Source organism: Agelaius phoeniceus, chromosome 20 (assembly GCF_051311805.1).
Source record: "Agelaius phoeniceus isolate bAgePho1 chromosome 20, bAgePho1.hap1, whole genome shotgun sequence".
NCBI lineage: Eukaryota > Metazoa > Chordata > Aves > Passeriformes > Icteridae > Agelaius > Agelaius phoeniceus.
The window spans coordinates 1,188,147-1,199,661 of NC_135284.1; the positions used below are offsets into that span (position 1 = coordinate 1,188,147).

Consider the following 11,515-nt stretch of genomic DNA (forward strand, 5'->3'; position numbering starts at 1 on the left):
TGCCAAGCTGCAACTCATCACCAAGACAGGATTAAATTTGACTGGCTGAGCCCTCTGACCGAGAACACTCTGGTGTGTGACCCAACCCAGTGAGTTCCTCTTAGAAGGGTTCAGGCTCCCGCCGGTGATAGGGATCCCCAAGGCATAGGGGACCCCCACAGAAGAATCATGACCCCGTACGGCAATAAAGGTCCCTCTAGGGATCAGCCGCTCCAGGGGTTTGGGTTCTTTCCCCGTGGATGGGGGCGCAGAGCTCCCGGGCTACCACCGACCCCTCACACCGGCCCGGGCCCCTCACGGCGCCCCCGCCCCCCCGGCCCCGCCCCTCCCCGCCGCGCGCCGCCCCGCGGCATTGTGGGATGAAACAGGATGTAGGCAGAACAGCGCGGGCGGACGGGCCGGGCGCGGCGGGCCGCGCCGCGCCGCAGCCAATGGGTGCGCGGCGCGCGGGGCGGCGCGGCCAATGGGGTGGCGGCGGCCCGCGCGCCGCAGCGGGCGGGGCGGTATTTGAGAGCGGCGCGGCGCCGGGGCGCAGAGCGCGCGGGGCGCCGAGCGGAGCGGAGCGGAGCGGGCTGAGGCAGCACGGCCGGGCCTCCTCACACCTCCTTCTCCTCGGTGCCGTGCCTCGCCCTCCCGGGGTGGCCCTGTCACTGTGAAGGTGAGCGATGTCTCCGCTGGGCTGTGGCTGTCCAAGCCTCGCCCGACACCGGTCGCTCCGTGTGCGGGGTGGCGGCGGGGCCGCCCCGAGGGCGGAGGTCGCTGCCGCGGCCGGGCGCGACCGGCTCTTGGGGAGCGATCGGTGCACGCCCCTCCCTGGGGGGCCGCGCTGCTGCGGAGCCGGTCCCGCTCCAGGCAAGGTCACCGCGGCCTCGGGCGCCCCCGGAGCTCCCCCCGTGAAGGTCATGCAGGGCTCCGGCTCCCGGGAGCCCTGCGGGGGAAGGGGCTGTGCCGCACCCCGTGCCAAGGTGGTGGATGCGGTTCGTGGAGGGGTTGGGCCCCGTCCCCAGTTGCGAAATTCATGCTGTCCTGGTGGTGGAGCGGTGGGTGCTGGGCTTGGGCCCCGTTCCGACCCGTGGGATCTGTGCTGCCCTGATGGGGAAGTGATGGGTGCTCCCATCCTCGCGATCCATTCTGTCCTCATGGGGGAAGTGGTGGATGCTGGGCTTTAGCCCCATCTCATTTCTGGGGCTCTGTCCTGTCCGGAGAGGGAAGGAGTGGTTACCAGGGGGCTTGTGTCTCCTGCTCTTCCCAAAACCCCAGCCTGTCCTGCTGGAGTACTGTGCTTGAACGTACAATTAAGACCGTATCCTACTCTGGTAAGAAAAGGGTTGGGTGCTGCCTTGGGCCTAATTTCCCTCCCAAGGCCTCATTCTGCCCTGGAGTGGCAGCTGGGGCTGTGGTCTTCCTCCTCACAGACCACATCCTGCCCTTGGGGGGAAGGGGTGGCTGCTGGAGCTGTAATGTTACCCCCTCCTAGGCCCATCTTGCCCTGAGATGAGTGCTGGGGCTTTGTGGTTTTCCTCAAAGAGGGTCAGATTGGGTGGCAGGACCCCAAGAGCCACCTGTGATCTTGTGGTTTAGGGTTATGCTGTGTCTGTGGTGCTGCTGTAACCTCCAGGGAGTGAGCAGAGCCTGGGGCCCTGCTCTGGTGTTCAGGTGGGTGCAGGGTGTGACACTCCTGTGGCAGGTGCAGCAGCACAGCCCCTGCCGGCTTGGCCGTGGGGGATGCTGTGCCCTGGAGCAGTGCAGGGGAGGCCTCCTGGCCAGCGGGTGCAGCCCTGCTGAAGGATGAGCGTTTTTTCCTCTGGCGCTGTCGCCCGCGGCAGCACAGGCCTGCACTGGGATGCTCCTCGCCTAGACAATGAGGAGGGAAGGTGCCTTTTGCAGGTCACTCTGTGCCTGGTTATGCAATGGCAGGTGCCCTCTGAACTCTGTGAGCAGTGCAGGTGTGTGAAGGCCTGGTGTGTGTCAGAGCTCGCTTGCTCTCTTTCCCTAAAGAAGCTTTTCTGGAAGAATGACCCACAAGTGGATTTCTGTTGCTTCCTTCTTCCTGTGAACTTGACACCCAGAAGACTTTCCCAAGGGATGGTCAGTTATCTACAGGCAGTTTGGGCTGTTCTGAGCCGTGTCTTTCCTTCCCTCGTCTTCTGTGCTGCAGGCAAAGCCCCACTGGCTGAAACCACGGCATGGAAAGGAGCAAACAGCCGGGAAGTGGCTTTTCCAGGGCTGTGATAGGAGCATGTGCTCTCTGTTGGCAGTGGAGCTCAGTTCCTGTCATTCCTCCCGCTGCTGTTAGTGTGTGTTAATAGCAGTGCTCTATTAAACACTATATCTAAATTGTATAAATTAAGGTGGCAATAGAAGTCTTCAAGTGCAGGCAGAGGGAAGAATTGAAGTATTGTAATCAGAGGGCTGCAATTATGTAACCGGATTCTCTTTCTCTCTGGGTAGCAAGCTCCTTTAATTGCTGTAACAAAGCTACTCCTTCAGTTTTCTGGGGCTCTTCCAGGAAGTGATCATTGCAGCAGATTTTTTTCACTCCACAGCAGAGCTAAAAATGTGTAGTTTCACTGTTTCAAAACACACTTGGTAGTATCACTCAAGACTTAGAGTGCTGTAAAAGGATTTAGGAAACTTAATGGTGCTCTACAGGCTTAATTGGAGGCGCTCCTTGCCATTAAGAAGCTTATTCCCACAAAGTTTTAATGTGCTGGGGTAAGAGCTGCTGCAAGGTGAGCAGCTGGATCCCCAGGTACCATGTGCCTCTCCAGGCCTTCAGTGAGGAATGGGAATGAGGGCTGTGGTGCCCAGAGCAGACCTTCACAGTGGGGGCCTTCTCCAGGGCTTGAAGAAAGACTGCAGTGTTGGGATCATGAAATCCCAGTTTTCTAGGATAATAGGAACTGTGCTGGACACCTCCCTGGAAAGGCCATGTCAGATCTGATGGCTGCAGTGGCTGGTACAAGGCAGTTTAATTTTGAGAGCAAAGGGGCTGCACACCTTGCTCCAGGACAAGTCTGGGACTGCAGTAGCATGCTGGTTTTGGCATCTGAGTTGTGGTTCCCAGTTGAGGAGGGGGCAGGAAAGGAGAGCTTTGGCAAGCTCTGTCCCTGTGGTGGGACCTGCTTCCCCTGCCCTGTTTCCAGGCTGCAGTGTGCTGTTAACCTGCTTCTGCCTCATCAGACTGGCTCTGTCCCGTGGGAACAGCTGAAGGCTGGTTCCATGGCAGAGCAGCAGGGAAGTGAAGGTGTGATGATGGCTGAATGTGGAACAATGCTCCTTCCAGGCTAAACTAGAGCTGTGACACCTGGGATGGGGTAGAATAAAAGCACTGCTGCTCTGAATGTGCTTCCTGAGCTCTGTGCCCGTGCAGACAGTCTGGGATCTGTTGCTTGCAAGGCTCTGAGCAAGGGATGTTCCAAAGCACTGGTACACCTGGATGGCAAACTTGGCTGTAGCCTATTGATGTGCAGGAGGGCTGTGGCTCTCTGCAGATCCCGTCTCCTCCCACACATAAGCTTTTCCTGCGTGTGGTGGTGCTGGACTACCTCTGATCTAAGCTCCAGCCAGTGCTCCGGCTGTAAGGGGCACCTTGGCCTGGGGCCGCATAGGCAGCCCCGATAAACTCACTGTGGCCATAGCAGGGTGTGTGGTGTCGCCTTGTGACGCAGCCTGCACGGAAAGGACAACCTCTGATGCACAGGAAGCAAAGTCTCCTGTTTGGGAAGGGATTAAAGGAATCTATGTTCTGCCTTAGGTTCACCATGTCTGACAGAAAGGCTGTGATCAAGAATGCGGACATGTCCGAGGACATGCAGCAGGATGCTGTAGACTGTGCTACACAGGCCATGGAGAAGTACAACATAGAAAAGGACATTGCAGCATATATCAAGAAGGTAACTCCGGGATGAGGGTGCTGTGCTGGCTGCGACTTCCCAAAGCTCCTGAGTCTGTCAGGAGCTGAGTGGCTGAGCCTTCATGCTTGCGTGCTGGGAGGGAGAAGATACTTGGCTTCTTGGCTGCTTTACTGCTGTTTTCAAGAGGATGGAGTGACTTCTCCAAGGTCAGGGGAGGGCTGTGGCAGAGCTCTGGCAAGCTCTGAGCAAACTGCGAGTGCTGTCCCTCAGGATTTGCCAGCCTGGAAAGGGCTGGCAGCTGCCTCTGCTTAGGACTTGCTCCACAGAACTGCAGCACCAGTGCAGGTGGGATCACTTGGGCAGCAGTGCATGTGTGCTTCTGGGATGGGCCTTGTGCTGGCTGCTGGGCCTGTGGAAGCTGCTGTGTTAGAAACTGCCCTGGCTGGTGAAGAGGTTCTCTCCCCATTTGCAGCAGTCTGTTAATTGAGTCTCATGCTTGATGATGGCACCTGGGGAGCTGTTGGTTCCCCCTGTAGCAGCTTCTCAGAATGGTCAGGAAAAGTGCTCTTGGAGGAGGGAAATCTTACTTCAGAGGCAGTGAAGTCCTGGCACCTGGGCTGGTGTTTGGGCCTTGCTTGTAATCTAAGCTTGAAGGCAAAGGATTCAAAGGTGTCTCCTGACTTCTCAGATCACTTTGAGGCATGACTTAGCTCTAAGTGCTCGGGGCAATGCAGCCTGTAAAGTGAAGGAGTGCAACAGAAGGCATCCAAAAAGAACTTGGCCTTTATTTCATGAGAGTGTGTTGGGAGGAGGGAAGCAATTTGATGCACCCTCGTGCCCTGGCAAGAAAGCCTTTTCCTAACTTCAAAGGTTACCTGCAAAGAGCTCAAACTCTTGTGCTGTCTGAGAACTAGAACTGGCTTTAATCTTGGATGTTGAGTCTGTTCTTCTGGCTCTGTCTCGGGGGAGGGAAGGGTGTTCTTGGGAGTCCTGTGTTAATTAGAGGGAGGAAAATGGTCTTTAACCCTATCCTGCCTGCTAAGCAGGAGAAGACTGTTGAACCAGCATTCAGCTTGCTTACCTCTGACCTCTTGGGTCTTTGCTCTCTGGCCTGTGACTCTGCCTGCTCGTTTTCAGTGTGGATTTTCTCCCCTTTGTGTACAAGAATCCCAAATAGCAGAAGCCAGGCTTTTCTTCCTTCCTTTTTTTAGGTGACCTTTAAGCTCAGATGCCTTGCTGGAGCAGACATGCCAAAACCTTTTTTTATTTTTTTGTGAGTGGGTTTGGAATGGGAGAGAATTATTCCCCTGATTAGCCTACACACAGGGCTGTACCAAGGAGAGCTCTTGCATCTGCTCTTCCTGCCCAGGGCTGATGGTGCCCAAGGCTTAGAAGATGTTTTGCTTGTGTCGAATCCTTCAGACAATCCAGTGCAGAGGTTTGGTTGCTTAATTTAATAGTGTCTTGCAGTGGGGTGTCTCAAGATGCTGCAGGTAGGAGGAGAGGTGATAGTGTGTGAACAGAACCAGCTCAGAATTTGTGCTTAGAACTATTCTGATGTGGGCTTTCTTGGCCTTAATGCCTCTCTTCTCTTTCTTCAGGAATTTGACAAGAAATACAACCCAACTTGGCACTGCATTGTTGGCAGAAACTTTGGCAGCTATGTAACACACGAGACAAAGCACTTCATCTATTTTTACTTGGGTCAGGTTGCAATTCTTCTCTTCAAGTCTGGATAGGAAGTAGGAGCGATTGAAATTTGGACTGTAATGCACTGATGGCTGAAGCCACGACTCCCTCTAACATGGCTATGCCGCTGCATGGACTGTATACTATATTTAATGTGTATATGTTGCAGTAAAAATCTACTTCTGTTTAGTTGCCTGGGAAGAAGGCGGCATTTTTTTGTTACTGCTTTTTTTGGTTGTATTGCACTAGGAAACCTGTAAATGCTTAAACAATGGCCTTTACGTGGGAAGAAATAAAACTATTCCACAACAGCTCCCTCACTGGTAACTCCTTCTTTGAGGCTGGGAAAACTTTTTTTGGGCAGGCCAAAAGCCCCAGACTTCCTTACTGAGTCCTGTTAGACTGTTAATCTTGCAAAGAGGAGCAAAGCCAGTGTGAGCCTCTGTCCCACCCTGCAGACTGTAGAGAGCTGGCTCTCCCAGTACCCTCGGGGCAGGTCTCAGACCTTCCCTGAAAGCTGGTGGGGTGGCTCTGGGTGACGTGGCTTCCACACCCAAGGTGATCTCCACCTTTGACTGTGATACAGGCTTGCAGCTGGCACCCCTCGGTGTTCTTGCTCAGTGCCCTTCGCTGTATTTTTGGCTCTACTGAAACATTGACCTAGACTTGAGTAAGCAATTCAGCGTGGTCTAGAAGGCTTCAGATCCAGCCCCTGAGTTCCTGCTTGTTGCAGAAAGCAGCAATCCTGTGGCTGAAGTCTTCAGACCCCGATACTGAGTCTAAAGCCACGTGGCCCGGCCCCGCAATGGAGTAGGATATCAAATTGGTGACTACTGACAACAGCTCGATTCGGCATGTTTGTAGCCAGTTGTCTCAACACTGCCTTAACTTGATGCTCTCCTTAAAGCAAGCTAGTCGTGTGGAAGACTTGTAAGTGGCCACTGTCTCTTTTTTTTCTTTTTTTCTTTTATTTTATTTTCTGTAGCTAATAAGCTATTTCTGGAGGATTGTCCTCTATGTTCTGATATCTGCTTTTGTTCTTAAAGCACAGTACCAAGAAGTTTAAATTTACATGTGATGTTTGTGTGAAGGAAACTCATGTGACATCTGCTTCAAAAGGCAGACAAATGTCTTGGTCTCCAATAGGTTCAGCAGTGATGTTGTCTTAGTACGTACTGACTCGGGATTACACTGCAGGAAGTTCTGACCTGGGTGTGCAGGAAATGCTGTGTGATGGCAAATAAATCCCTGGTGCTTGTTATAAGCTCTAATTATTGGTTTGCTGACTAATGCATTGGCAATACCACTGGGCTGGTGAGCCCAGCTTGTGTCTCTGAGATTAATTTGGTGTTGGGAATAAATCATTGCTGGGGGCAAAGGGCGGAGTGAAGGGAGCTCTTTGTGAAATGATTTGGTGACCCAGGTTGATGACTTCCTGAAGTAAAAGTCCTTCTTGTCTCTGTGCAAAATCCAAAGTATGCCTAATTTTGTATTATGGGTAGAACAATGTTGTAACTAGAAAGAATGTAGCTGTCATAAGTTCATGTCGATGGAAATGTCTGCACTGGGATAATGTGCCTTGGACTGTCTGGGGCACTCGTGTGGTCTTGTCTCTTCAGAACTCCACTCTGGGTCTGAAAGGAGAATGTTCTGGGTTTGTTTTTTTCCAAGCATGAGTCTAATGTGAATCTGTTCACGGTCTCTCGTGGAGCAAGATCTGTTCCCTTCATAACTGCAATTGCTCAAATACCATTTATTTTTTTTTTTCAAACATTAAAGGTGAATTGACACATTTAAACAGCCTCTGGTTTCTTCTTCCTTACCAGCTTTCCTGAGCAAAGCCAGTCCTTGTCCAGAGAGGGTGAGCAGTGATTTCTGTGCCCTGGAAGGTGCTGATGACCCAAAGAAGGCAGGTCAGGGAGAGAGAAATGACCAGAGGAGCTTAGGTGGTGCCTGTGTGCTGGTGCTGATGTCCAGCTCAGCTCAAAGGCTGAGCCAGAGGGGAGGGATTGAGGGAGTGCCCCCTGATGGGATACTCTGTGCCGAGTCTGCATCTGAATGGCTGGGAGCTGACCTCTTACCGGCTTGAGGCAGCCAGGGGGTGGTACAGCAGCTCCCTGCACAGGAAGGTGTCTCCCTGCTTCCCAGGAAAGCAGGCTTTCCCTTCAGGCCTCCTCCCTGTGCTGGAGAGAAAGCTGAGAGCTGAATCTGATGTGTTTAATGCCTCTCACGAGGCGGGGGCTGTGGGCTTGCCCTTAAACAACCCCCTCAGCTTGTTATCTTGCTCCTGATGCAACCTCAGTGTGGGGTTGTGGCCCGGGTGATATTTTGGAAAAGCTGTGGGCTCTTCCCAAGGCAGCAGTGTAACAGCTCTGCTGAGGCACAGTAACAGCAGCGTGAGCAGCGTGACTCAGCCCCGGCGCTCCATCCGCACGGGCTGAGCAGCACGGCTGTTACACATGGGCCATCTGCTCCAGCCTGCACCTGCCAGTGCCCCAGAGCAGGGGTGGTTTCCACTTTAGGGGAGCTGGCAGTGATGCTCTTTTCTCTGTAGTCCCAGCCTTTTAGCTGGAAGGGGAATTGCTGGGCTTGAGCACCGCCTGGGCTGGGGCTCTGCATTCCAGGCCTGGCTCCAAGGAAATGTGCAGCCATGTGGGGCTGGGCTAGTCAAGCCCCCTCTGTGCACAGGGCCCTCAGAGAAGCTGGATCCTGAACCCCAGCTGCAGTGCAGGAGGCTGCTGATCCAAACCTCAGGTGAAACACTTGCAGCCTGAGTTTCATCTGGGAAACCCCCATTCCAGCCATGTATGCAGGGGCTGTGGTACTGCTGGAGATCCATCTCTGGTGGGATGGGGAGGCCCTGCCAGGGCTGGAGGGATGGACACACACCAGTACAAAGTGGGCTTGGTGCTTCCTTGGATGTGTCTCTGCAGCAGGAGTCCTGCTTCAGGCTGAGGAAGAGGAGCTGTTGCTCACATCTTCAGGAACTAGGCAGTGAAACAGAGCAGTCTTTCCCCTAAACCATTTTCCTTGCAGCACTGGGGCCCTGGAAAACACAAACTGCCTGAATTTGAGCAGTGCTTCCCTCTACACATCTGAGAGCAGGGGGAGGTTTGATCCTGGAGCTGTGTCCCACTTCCCTCCCCTCCCACTCCCCAGCAGCTGACAAGGCTCTTGGCTTTGACTTTTTCCATTGCTGGGCTCCACTTTGTCTCCAGTTTCCACCCGGCACAGGTGTCCTGGATGATGCCTTGGAGCATTAACTGTTTCCACGCTGGACAAACCAATGGCATTCCTGGGATGGCTGCTCAGTTTCAAGCTATTTGGAAGCATCTGGATCTGGGACACAGACTGGAAGGTATGTATCTGCAAGGGCATCATCTGGAGAAAGAAACTGCTTCCAGATGTGTTTGGGCAAAAACGCTCTTGAAACGTAAACTCAGTTTATTGAAATGTAAACTCAGTTTATGTTGTGCTGCCTCTCAGTGTCTGGGTGCAGGGGAGGGACTCTGAGCTGCCGCTGTGGGCAGGCTCTGGGTGCAGATGTGCCTGCAGATGTGCGGGGGAGCCGGGTGCTTTGTGGCTGGTGAGAGTGTCACATTGTTTTCTCTCTTGCCAGCCAAGTCATTCAATTCCTCATGCTGAGTATTCCTTCCAGATGTGGAAGTGCCTTACAAAGCAGGGCTGTGTGGCACTGGGGAGCTGTGGGTATCCCTACTAGACACTGCCTGGGATTCACCCTTCTGCAGAATGAGCACTGTGTAAAGCCATGGCAGAAGGTGTCAGTCCACCCCCTGCCTGCCTGCCTGGCACAATGTTCTTCCCCTTCTCTGTGACCACCTGGGACTCTGGAAAGGGACAAGTGGCATTCTAGGCCTGGGAGTTGCACATTGCTCCCGTGGGAACACCCAGGCTGCAGGTCAGGGCTGTCCTTGTCTCCCAACCAGCCTGCAGCATTGCTGCTGCAGTGTTGTGCTCCAGGCACGTGCAAGCAGAGCCTGTGCCTGCAAAACCCAGTACCCAACAGACCTGTTCCTTCTCCCAGTGCTTTTGCAGGTGATTAGTGATGATGAGAGAGAACGTGGAAATCATTTTAAGCTCACTTTCAGCCTCTGCTGGGTAAATCCTGAGGAGAACGATGGCACACAGTGAAGGAAGCAGGGCTGTGCCCTCCCTGCCCACCCGAGGTTTCCCTCCTTTGTTCTATTTATTGAGCAAGGATCCTGACACCCTTTCCCAGACAGTGACTCACAGCAGCTCTGTCTGTGCAGAAGCCATGTGTCTTGGAGCACTTTGTAGATGCAGGAGCTGCAGGAGCCTCACAGGAGCCAACTGTGTTTATTAAAAGATGATCAGATGTTTCCTTCCTTAAGGCAGTGTCTAGCTGAGGCTGAGTAATAACTCATTACCAATGAGACAAATAACTGCTTATCATCAGGTCAGTGCCTTTGCCAGCCCTTCTGGTAGTGGTGGCAGGTGCTCTGAGTACTGGTGGACTCAGAACCCAGAATAGGGGGTAAGAAGACCCCCTCCAGTCCCTGTCCCTTCCCCTGGGGCAGCCTGGGCAGCCCCAGGCTCTGCTCTGCTGCTCAGTGGGGTTTGGCCCTGGATTAAGCTCAAGGACCAGCTTTATCCAGCCCTGGTGCAGCATGTTCCTGACTGCTGGAGAGGCCTTTGCATGCCACGTTGTTCCATCCTGGCGCTGGGGACTCGGAACCGATGTGCCAGAGCTCCTTGTGGCCTGATGGAAAAATCAGCAGTGGGCCAGGGCAGTGTGGAGAGACATCTCAGGAGCGCTGTGGGGCCATGGGTGAGGTGGGATGTCATGATCCCCCATGTCCCCTGTCCCCACATGCCCCAAGCTGGCAGGGCTGGGCTGGGGAGAGGCAGAGCAGGGCCAGCTCTCGTCCCTGGGGCCGGGAGCCTCTTGGGCTGGCTCAGAGGCTTTCCTCAGACGCCATCCTCTGGTGCAGCCGCCGCGGTCCTTCCCTGCCAGATGCCATGGCATCTCTCCATGTCCTTTGTTCCCTCCTTGCTCACGCCTCTGCCATGATTTATGGCCGTTGCGGAGCAGCCTGGCTGCGGCTTCCCTGCCTGTCCAGACCCCTGGGCTCCGAGCCCTCGCTCCCAGCCTGGGGCACGGAGCTCTTGGGCAGTGCTCTGACCCCCCTGCATTCGGGCCCCTAGCATTTAACCATGTGCGTGGCCTTTTCTTTCACCTCCTTCCAGCCTGGGTGTGAATGAAGTGCTTTCAGGGGGAGGAGATTGCTGGGAGCCCGGCTCTGCCTGTGCATTGGTAGCAGCCCATAAAAGCATCCCAGGAATTCGCCTCGGCGGCCCTGCGCGGGGTGAGCCAGTGAAAGACGCCCTTTGTTCCTGCAGCCCGGTCCCACACACCCTCGGAGGGCTGGAATCTGCAGAGCTGGATGTGTGCTCCCACTGCCTGCCACGCTGCACTCAGGCCCTCGGCGAGAGGTTTTCCCACGTCTCACCCCGGCCAGGGTGAGCAGGGCACTGGAGAGAGGCTTCCCCCGGCTGTACCGAGCCGGGCCTGTGACCCCCGCCTAAGCCGAGTCAGAGGGATGGAAATCCCTCCTGCAGGGCTCCCTCTCCCCGCGGGGTTGGGTGGCAGCTTTGGGGGGTGATTCCTGCTGCTCCTGCTGCCCGCCCGGCTGCGGGGCCGCTCCGGCAGGGAGGGCCGGGGGCTGACTCGGAGCCAGGCCGGGCCCCGCCGCAGCCTGCACACAGCCCGCTGGCACCCGGCCCGGAACATGGCTCTGGAAAAGAAGAAATGCCTTTGTTGTTGTTGAGGAAAGCCCGGAACGCTCCGACAAGGACACAACCTCTTCCTAAAGCTGGGTTTCAAAGCTCTGCTTTCTCAGAGGGTTCAAAGTGACCTGGCCAGAAGCATCTGCTTCTCCATGGGTCAGCCTGGCTGGAGGAAACCCTGACCCACCTTGCAGGGGCTC

General features: G+C 54.9%; 1 protein-coding gene across 2 annotated transcripts; it reads left to right on the top strand.

The window, feature by feature from the left end:
- Positions 1 to 500: 500 nt before the first annotated feature.
- DYNLL2 (dynein light chain LC8-type 2) lies at positions 501 to 7,344 on the top strand. 2 transcript variants are annotated; one of them, XM_054646842.2, is made up of 3 exons: positions 501 to 658; positions 3,758 to 3,896; positions 5,459 to 7,344. In XM_054646842.2, the coding sequence occupies exons 2-3, from the start codon at positions 3,765 to 3,767 to the stop codon at positions 5,594 to 5,596; spliced, it is 270 nt and encodes an 89-aa protein (XP_054502817.1). In that variant the 5' UTR covers positions 501 to 658; positions 3,758 to 3,764; the 3' UTR covers positions 5,597 to 7,344. The 2 variants fall into 2 exon arrangements, with proteins under 2 accessions (XP_054502817.1, XP_054502816.1); XM_054646841.2 differs by lacking the exon at positions 501 to 658 and having other exon boundaries at positions 3,744 to 3,896.
- The last annotated feature ends 4,171 nt before the right edge of the window (positions 7,345 to 11,515 follow it).